Source organism: Sinocyclocheilus rhinocerous, unplaced genomic scaffold (assembly GCF_001515625.1).
Source record: "Sinocyclocheilus rhinocerous isolate Xijiao unplaced genomic scaffold, SAMN03320098_v1.1 scaffold1499, whole genome shotgun sequence".
NCBI classification, from domain to species: Eukaryota; Metazoa; Chordata; class Actinopteri; order Cypriniformes; family Cyprinidae; genus Sinocyclocheilus; species Sinocyclocheilus rhinocerous.
Window position 1 is genome coordinate 51,569 of NW_015650016.1, and position 10,838 is coordinate 62,406.

A 10,838-nucleotide genomic window follows, 5' to 3' on the forward strand; every position below is an offset into this window, starting at 1 on the left:
ATATATATATATATATATACATACATACATACATACATATATATTATTGTTATTATTATTATTATTATTATTATTATATAATATTGCTATATATTATATTTCACATAAATAAACTGTATCAGATTTTTAGGAAATTACTTTCAATGCACACCAAACACACTCTGCTCTAATTCTCATTACTGCAATGCATCCAGATGCTTTACTTTTGAGTTTGTTTGTAATTACAATTATTCTAAATGATGATTTTTCTTGATGCTTCTCATTAATTTCTCATTGCTGTAATACAGTAATGAAAATCATCCTGCACAAACACAACTGTTTTTAATTAAAATCAGCATAAATTACGGGCAGTACAGCAAATACCGCTATTATGTACAAATAATTTACAGTTCAAATATCATTATAGTTTTTTGCATTATAGTAATGAGAACTGCTGAGGAAAATTAACTGCTTAATGGACACTAAACTAATTTCACAGTGCAGAGAAAATCTTCAGGCTTCATTTTCTATGCAACACATCATTTTTATTTTTTATTTTTATACATATGGCTCAAATGAGATTCACTCACATATTAGATGGTAATACAGTATATTAGTATTCATATTGTGAATATGAAATTTTTTTTAAAATTTGATTCCGCATCTGCTTTGTAGAAAATGAGTCTGATCAATCACACTAACAGAGGACATCGATCTGAAGAGAACGAGAAACCAATGCAAACACAGCAGCAGCTCTTCTGCTCTACAAACACACAGTCTCCGAGGAAGACAGATTATTGATTATCCATGACATAATTCAATCAATAAAGCACACTCGTCCTGCTCAGGAAGCTGCTATGAAACTTCAGCGCTTGTAGCTTCTCATCATTTAATCTAGACTCTTTTATTCTTAAATCTGAATTTCATTTAAACATTTATTTATTTATATTGTTCATTAATATTAATAATATTAATTGCAATACAAAATATTTTATATTTATTTTTTATGTTTATATAAATATTTTAATAATAATGATAATACATGTATTAATATTAATTTTATCATTTTAATAACATTAATACAAAATTTTACAGAAAAAAACATGCTAAAATGTTCTAGTAAAATTGTAAATTACTTACCATAGCATTATATATAACTGTACTGTGATATACTGCCACATTTATGATTTTTGTAAGTAAAAACTATGAATTACCCTGAATTTCTGATTTAAAAAAGGACATTCCCAGAACACATCACATATGATTGTATTTTATATGAATATTTCTTTCTTATTTTTAATATTTATAGATATTAAGAGTGATGTTTGTATATTAATATATGCATATTTTGAAATAAATACAAAACTATAGTGTAGAAAATGCACACTGTAAAAAATGTTTAATGGTAAAAGACTGTAAAAATGCTACAGTACAAGACTTTTAATTGGTTAACTGTAAGTTCTGTAGCGAATCAGCTCATAAGGAAATATGAATACTTAATCATAACTAGTTATAATTAATTATAAATATTTAGATCCGCTGTAGATATTTACTTGACCTCTCAGGGTCAGCTGTCTGTCAATTCTAAGAACGTTAATTTCCTGGTTAAGGGAAATAACTTTCTTACTGTACAACTCTACACAGAGCTTGTAGCATAAATCTGCATGATTAAGGGACTCCAGTTATGAGCAAACAATGAACAACATCAAGTGTGATACAAGTAAGACTTTATTAACTACATAAACACTTAAATTGTGTGTTTGATTGGTCCAGACGCTACATTCCCAAAAACGGTAAAATAAATAAATAAATAAATAATAAATTGAACGGGACATTTCATGAAATTTTTACAGTGAAATACTGTACAATACAGTTTTTGGAAGCGAAAAGGAAAAAGTAATCTTATAATTTACAGTGATTTTTTTTTCACTGATTTATTTATATATGTGTGTATGTATGTATTTATTTATTTTATTTTTTAAACAGTGCACAGTGTCATTTACACAAACACAAAACACCAGATGACTTTTTCACTTCCAGAAACTGTAGATTTAACAGTATTTTACTGTTTTATCCCACTGGATTTATTACAGTTTTTCAGCATATAGAGTATGGAAATTAACAGGTTTAACCGTATCATTTTTACAGCCTTTTATCAGTAAAATTCATCAGTTTGTATTTTTTTTATTTACTGAGTGCGTTTGGCACACAATAAGTTCATCATAACAGTAAAAAATAAGCGGTTTTACTAGTGTTTTGAAGGCAGTTGAGCGATTACTGTTACACAATGTAATTAAAGCAGTAATAATGAGCTCCTCCACCACAGCACATGATACGGTCAAACGCTCGGATCGCATCGGACCGCTTCACACAGAAATAAGAGATCAGTTTTAGCCCATAAACCTTGAAGATTGAAATATGTAAAAGAGGAGCGCGTGGGAGTGAAAGCAGAGAGAGTTTGAGCTTCAACACAAATCATCTTAAGAAAAACACTTGATTTTTTCAAGGACTCTTCCACTTGTGTTTGGTCATTTGTGAGCAGAGCTGAAATGCAGATGAGTCTGGTTTATTCTGTACAGCAGTGAAGCTGAAGGCCTTGATTTCCATTCATTCTCTTCTCTCTCTCTCGTTCCCCAAACCATCAATTAAACCTAATGGCCAACATCACCACCTTCCCCTCCAGACCTCCATCTGTAACTAGCTCAGATCAAGACAAACAGCACTTTATTTATTTATATACTCATTTACTTATTTAACAATCCACTCTTCTGCAAGCAGCACATTTTTAGTGGTTGCAGCACAAACGAACAGATTCTGACACTTATGGCGCTTCGGCTCGTCTGCAGCCATGTTTCACATTCACAAATTAGCTTTTGGACTCTGAGATGTTCGAACTTTCTGGCACGCCGGTGACCCTGCTGCAGTATTTATGGACTCTGGCTTAAAAACAGTATTAGACTGAACACTAAGTCACCCATAATAAGGACTGGTGTGTTCAGTTCATCCCTAGAGCCACGAAAACCAACGCGGAGCGGCTGCTGCAAAGACACAAACAGAAGAAACGAGTCTGATCAGCAGCACAGCGTCTATGCATTACTTTTCATTGCATTTTTTTTTACAGAATTTAGAGTACAGAATGAAAATGCCAGCACTGTTTACGTGAAGAGTACGGAGAACCAAAAAATAATAAAAAAAAAATAATAATTATTACTCATAAATTGTATAAAAAATAAAATATATTTGCCTCACTGAATCATTTATGTGTGTGTATTTTATTTTACTTTTTCTACACCTGGTCCTCCATACAGACAGCGTTTTTGCAGCTGATCTCTCTCTGTGTGTGTTTACTACAGCAGCAGATAGTCTGTGAGATGAGCGCGTGAAGGGAGCAGATGTGAATCTTTAATGGCTTTACAAAACACCCTCGACAGCGAGCAGATCTGGGATTGCAGCGCCTGCCTCGCTGTAAAAGAGTGATGCAACACATTTCCTGCTCACACGAGCCAGATGAGAGCGGCTCACGAGTAAACAGAGATGGATCATCAAATCATTACAGGATACGAACCACAACACAGAGACGATATGCTACGGCCATGAGATGAGATGGGCTTGAAAAATATTTATAAAACACAGATAGGAAGTTGTTACCGGTTTACAAGTAAAAAGTACGGACTAGCACATCAAACTTTAGAAATAAATCCACCAATTTTGTATTAGACACTGTAAACCTTTTTTGCATATTTTTTCTTGTGTTTTCCAGGAAAAAAAATATCTGAACATCCTTAAAACAAGACACATTTACCACAGAAGAAAAAATGCATAAGTGTGAGTACTAGTGTTCTAGTGTGAGTATTAGAGCACTTGTGTACTTGTATGAGTACTAGAATAATAGTGAGTACTACAGTGCTAGTGTGAGTACTAGTGTAATTGTGTGAGCACTAGTGTGAGTACTACAGTGCTAGTGTGAGTACTAGTGTAATTGTGTGAGCACTATTGTGCATTCCAGTGAACTATTGTGAGTATTAGTTTAATTGTGTGAGCACTAGTGTGAATACTACAGTGCTAGTGTGAATATTAGTGTAATTGTGTGAGCACTATCATGCATTCCAGTGAACTAGTGTGAGTATTAGTGTAATTGTGTGAGCACTAGTGTGAATACTACAGTGCTAATGTGAGTATTAGTGTAATTGTGTGAGCACTAGTGTGAGTCCTACAGTGCTAGTGTGAGTACTAGTGTAATTGTGTGAGCACTAGTGTGAGTACTACAGTGCTAGTGTGAGTACTAGTGTAATTGTGTGAGCACTATCATGCATTCCAGTGAACTAGTGTGAGTATTAGTGTAATTGTGTGAGCACTAGTGTGAGTACTACAGTGCTAGTGTGAGTACTAGTATAATTGTGTGAGCACTAGTGTGAGTACTACAGTGCTAGTGTGAGTACTAGTGTAATTGTGTGAGCACTATCGTGCATTCCGGTGAACTAGTGTGAGCATTAGAGTACTAGTGTGAGTACCAGTGTGAGTACTAGTGTACTTGCGTGAAAACTAGTGTACTAATAGGAGTACCAGTGTAAGTACTAGTGTACTCGTGTGATTACTAGCAACAGCTGTTTAACTGGGCACAATAAATATGGAAATATTTAAATGATAAATACTAAAAATCATGTAAATAAACAAGTGCAATAAATGGATAGAAAGGTAAAAAAATAAAAATAAAAAAAGATTCAAAATGCAATGCCAAACCTGTGATTTAAAAAAAAAAAAACTTTCTCCTATCCCAGTGTTTGTAAGAACCTGTTTGAAAACAGTTATTTTTCTATTGTGTTCGGTGTAGACATTACACACAGCACACAAAAAGTCTACATATGTATTATTATATTTATTAGTATGTACTGCATGCATGCATGTATTTATTTCCAGTGGGGAAATGAGAGTCAGTAATGCTGTTAAATGCTGTGACTCTTTGCTGACCGGCATAAAGTGTCATAACTGTGATGTGTGAATGTCAGAATCGAGTGTCAACTGTGAATTCACTCAAACAGCATTGATCAACGAGTCAGAGTCAGAATTTGTTTATACAATTAGCAGAAGGCACATGTGGAGAGTGTGGAGGGTGCTGGAGATTAAACACACTGTTAATACGATACAGACCATAAGTGGTGCGATAGGGTGAAACAGTCAAGAGGGGTTAGATGGACTAGAGGCGTTTTCTTGTGACCGGAGGGGTCAGAAATCACCCACACTTAATGTGCAGCCCATCAGACAGCTTAATGTTGAGTGTGTGCCTGACCAGTGTTAAATACAGCAGCCTGGAGTCAGATTAAAGAACAGAACACACCATTTAAGGGATTAAAGCAGAGCCTAAGAGCTCCAGATTTCAAACACATTTGGGTCAACTTCAAAGTGTCCCTTCTTTCTGTATTTCATACTTATGATAGACAGTGACACAACAGTGGAAAGTTCAGCGGGATTATCGTGCATGCTGCGTTGAGCTACAATGACCTCAGCGATCAGTTCACTGATGCCGTTCTGCTGCTCTCTGGAGCTTCTCCAACTCTCACACAGTGTAGAAAGCAGATTGTGAATTATTGGGTGCTGTTATAAATCTACATTTGCTTAGGAGTCTAGATAGTTACATAGTTCCGCATAATAAACACTACATAAGGAATCATATTATTCTCTAAAATATATAAAAATAATATTAATTATAAAATAATATTAGAACTTTTATTTATGTTATATTTTGTATATATAAATGGATGAATGAATGAATGAATGAAAGAAAGGGGAAAATGTAAATTTTAATGTTTCACCCAATTTAATATTTCATATATGTATATACAGTAAAAACGGTAATATTGTGAAATATTATTACATTTTCTCTATTTTAATATATTTTAAAATATTATTTATTCCAGTGATGGAAAAGCTGAAAAAATATATTTAATATCATTTTAATATTATATATAATTATATAATATTTGAGGTTGATACCATGGTGGCCATATAAGTGTTATTTCACACTTTCCTATCAGCTTCTGGCCTCTGGAGTAAACTGAAAGAGCTGGTTAATCTCAGAGCAACTTCATTTCCAGGCATCTAATTGAAACTACATTAAGCACAAACACAATGTTGTGTCGCACAAGCAGACATTGATGTAGAGCTCTTCACAGGCCAGAACAAAAGCAGTTTACGGAAGCTGCAGTCATTAGTGTCTGTGTCGCAGGGAAGAACAGGATGTAAAGAAATGAACAGGAAGCTTTCAGAGCGTATAGATCAGGTATTTTAGGAGGCTATTCTCTGTTTAGTGTTCCCTAAAAATGCTGAAACTAATATGATTTTATATCGCTGTGCTGAGGATGATGATAGGGTGCAGGAAAGCAAACTCCAAACAGGATTTAACAGAAAGCATCACAACGCACACATAGACAGGCGCACACACACAGAGAGACTTAACCGATGTTCACAAAAAAGCAAGTGATATATGACAATAACATATTTTTTATATTTCTCTGATAGGAAACAATCACAGCCCAAGTAAAAGCACGTTTTCAGAAAAAGAAGAAGCATAATGAAAGAAATGACGACCGCCGCTCTGTCCTTGAATGAGAGCGACTGCTTAACGAACAATTGATCAGTTACAATTATAGACTTGCCGCTCACCTTTTCCAATGACACGTGTCCCATTAGCAGCCAAACTGCCAAACTAATGAGAGGTACGACATGTTTTGGCACTCTCGTTTGTTATGTTATTACACGCTCCACTCACAAAGTGGTGAAAAAAGACATCTCACAGCTGAAGAGTACTAGAGTTCTGGTGTACTCGTGCGAGTTCTAGTGTACATGTGTGAGTACTAGATTACTCGTGTGAGTAATGGAGTACTAGTGCGAGTTCTAGAGTACTATTGTGAATTCTAGAGTACTAGAGTGAGTTCTAGAGTGTTAGTGTGAGTACTAGAGTTCTAGATTACTAGTGTGAGCTTTTGTGTACTAGTGTGGGTACTGGAGTACTTGTGTTCGTTTTAGTGTACATTTGTGAGTTCTAGAGTACTCGTGTGAGTAATGGAGTACTAGTGCAAGTTATAGAGTACTAGTGTGAATTCTAGAGTACTAGAGTGAGTTCTAGAGTGTTAGTGTAAGTACTAGAGTTCTAGATTAGTAGTGTGAGCTTTAGTGTACTAGTGTGGGCACTGGAGTGCTCGTGTGAGTAATGGAGCACTAGTGCGAGTTCTAGAGTACTATTGTGCATTCTAGAGTACTAGAGTGAGTTCTAGATCATTAGTGAGTACTAGGAGTTCTAGATTACTAGTGTGAGCTTTAGTGTACTAATGTGGGTACTGGAGTACTCGTGTGAGTTCTAGTGTACATGTGTGAGTACTAGAGTACGTGTGTGAGTAATGGAGTACTAGTGCAAGTTCTAGAGTACTAGTGTGAATTCTAGAGTACTAGAGTGGGTTCTAGAGCATTAGTGTGAGTACTAGAGTTCTAGACTACTCATGTGAGTGCTAGTGTACTACAGTACCAGTGTACTAGTGTGGGTACTGGAGTACTCATGTGAGTTCTAGTGTACATGTGTGAGTACTAGAGTACTCGTGTGAGTAACGGAGTACTAGTGCAAATTCTAGAGTACTAGAGTGAATTCTAGAGTACTAGAGTGGGTTCTAGAGCGTTAGTGTGAGTACTAGAGTTCTAGACTACTCATGTGAGTACTAGTGTACTACAGTACCAGTGTACTAGTGTGGGTACTGGAGTACTCATGTGAGTTCTAGTGTACATGTGTGAGTACTAGAGTACTCGTGTGAGTAATGGAGTACTAGTGCGAATTCTAGAGTACTAGAGCAAGTTTTAGAGCGTTAGTGTGAGTACTAGAGTCAGTGTTGCCAAGTCAGGGTTAGGAACTAGAGTGAGTTCTAGAGTGTTAGTGTGAGTACTAGAGTCCTAGTGTATGCTAGAGTAGAGTACAGTGTACTAGTGTGAGTTCTAGTGTACTAGTGTGAGTAAGATCTTTTATCTGGAAATGAACTCGGATCATCTCATGAAGCTTTGCAAATATTAATCAAATAGAAAAATTACAATTTAAAACTATTTATTTTATATAATATAAAAATTTGAGTCTCTTCTGCTCACCACTAAGTCTCTTCTGCATTTATTTGATCAAAATACAGTAAAAAAAAGAGTAATATTGTGAAACATTATTACAATTCAAAATAGCTGTTTTCTATGTGAGTACCTGTTAAACTGTAATTTATTTCTGTGATGCGCAGCTGTATTTTCAGCATCATTACTCCAGTCTTCAGTGTCACATGATCTTCAGAAATCGTTCTAATATGCTGATTTGCTGCTCAAGAAACATTTCTGATTATTATCAATGTTGAAAACAGTTGCGCTGCCCAATATTTTTGTACACTAAAACCGCCAGGCTGAACACACAGATCCAGCGTTGGCATAAGGTTTTTTGGTGTTGAACTAGCCTGTGTGTCTCTGTGTGTTTGGGCTGTTTAGTAGCATGATCTCGTGACCAGGCCAATCAGGCTGGTGTTCACTGTGAAAAGTGTTGTTTGCGTCTGCGACAGTAATGAATACAGGCTCCATCAAGAAGCAAGATTGAGCAACACTCTCATTTAGATTGCTGTTTCTCCTACCAATGCATGTGCTAATTACATTCAAATTAGACCGGTGAGGAAGAGGAGGAGACAAGGACTAATAAAGGGTTTCATTCTTGCCGCTATCATTCTATCTTGCTTTGTCCGCCTCTCTGTTTCACTCTCTCATTTTCTTTCTGTTGCTTACTTGAATCTTTAGGCTACTGTGAGCTCCGCCTGGCTCTGTCAGGTAGCATTTTAGAAGGCAACATTTGATGGCACAAGTGGAGGACCAGATGATAAAGCAGAGAGAAACACAGTGATGTAATCCTTCCACTATTAAGTAGAGCATACATATATAAATATGAGCCATGTGTTTAGTGTGTGAGGAGGTAAAATATAGATTGAAAGAGATGAACAACAGTGGGAGGAGAAAGATAGGAAAGAAAACAGAATGAAGGAGATTATGAAAAGGCTGACGCTGAGGGGGAAATTCACCACCAACGAAATGCGTTCGCTTTAGTTCGTTTTAGCACTCGATTCACTAAACGATTTATGTAAAACAATGCAAACACACACACACACACACATGCAGTGCTTAATGCAATGTACATGCACTTTCACCATAAAGTCAGATGAGATCCTGCTTGAGATCCTGAATCGGTTCTTTAAGATTATAAATGAGCGTCTTGATGTAAGTGCAGTAATAATGCTCTCCATCATTTCATCACAACTACTGACAAGAACACTTAAACATGACAAAAGTAGTATTTAATAAAATTCTGTTTATTGCCTGCTAGCAAACTTGCATAGTTTTGTGAGTGAGGCATGAATAAAGACAGAAGGCATGCTTGTGCTAAAAAATATGACAATATAAATTGCAAATCTAATGTATGCAAAAAAAATGTCAATACGGGGGGGAAAAAACTGTTTGTAAATAAAGCAGAGTTTCCATCCCACGTGTTCAAGAGAATAAAACTGTCACTTTCAGTGAAATTAAATCAAAATACAAAAAAAGATTTTAAAAATTCTCTCAAAAATTTCTAATACATTTCACAAATATTTACAAAGAAACATCGAGTAGCACATTAAATTAAGCATAACATTTTGAAGTTGTAAAATGCACAAAATATTTGTAGAATAATTGTAGTGTAGAAATGAAAATGAAGTTGCAGCCACTGAGGAGGATGCTTTAGATTAAAAAAATTAAGATGCTACATGATCATATTATTAATTTATTGTGCATTATGCATATTTGTTATGCACATCTTTGCACTGAACAAAACATTTATCCGTAAAAGTTTTTTATGGACATTTGGTTTACATATTGGTTTTAACATGCTGTAAAAAATGTTTTTTGTTTTTTTTTTAGTTGCAAGTAATACAAAGATAACTGGAGTATGCTTTACAAATGAAATACAAGTGGAATTTACTAGCAATTTCTGAGTGAAAATTCAAAGTAAATCCATTGAAAATCACTGAAAATCTCAATAATATATAATTATGTACTATTATAATTATATATTTAAATTTTACATACATTATTTATCAATAATATTTTATAAATAAATGAAACATTTTAGTATTTTAAAAAATACAACAAATAATTGTCAGAATGTCTTGTTTAATTCAGTGTTACTTGCCGTTTCTTTGTAATTATTTGTTACATTTACTATCAATTTCTGAGTGAAAAATTGTTTCAAAGTCCTACACCAGTTTTTTTTTTTTCAGTGCATTTAAAATACGTGTGTGTTCACCCTCATGTTAAACTACACCGCGGAATAAGACGAAGATTTTTGCTGCAACATCCCATAACCATTTCTGTTGCGACATCAGCACCAGTTCATCGATGCTAGACAGTTGCCACGGCAACATCGCCATGGCTACATTATTCACTGCAAAATCACCATGGCTACATAGTTTAGTTTAACTTGAATAAAATGTACTAAAATAACAAAAATGAAATAAAAATTAATAAAAACTATCTATCTATCTACTAAAAATAAATGCACCAAAAATGACTTTACTTTACTTTAGTTTTACTTTACTAAAATTATAATGAAAACAGAAAATGTAAAAATGTATAGTGACTGACAACAGTAGCAGTATGTGAGTGGTGCTGTCTCAGGAGTGTTCTCAGCACTCACCGCTGATGGTGACAGACGCCTGTGCTTCTTCTCCCAGCAGCGGCTGGCTCAGTCTGCAGCTGTAAGTGCTGCTGGGCTCCAGGATCACCGTCAGGACGCTCTTCACGCTGAACAGACCCTCCTCGTTGGCCAC

The 10,838-nt window shown here is 35.1% G+C and overlaps 1 protein-coding gene across 1 annotated transcript in view; it reads right to left on the reverse strand.

The window, feature by feature from the left end:
* The window catches only part of LOC107711342 (CD276 antigen-like), a 59,026-nt gene that overhangs the window by 18,581 nt on the left and 29,607 nt on the right, over nt 1-10,838 (reverse strand). Inside the window, exon 7 of the mRNA XM_016516328.1 lies at nt 10,706-10,838. Coding sequence (XP_016371814.1) covers nt 10,706-10,838 — 133 coding nt within the window. The remainder of the gene's footprint in view (nt 1-10,705) is intronic.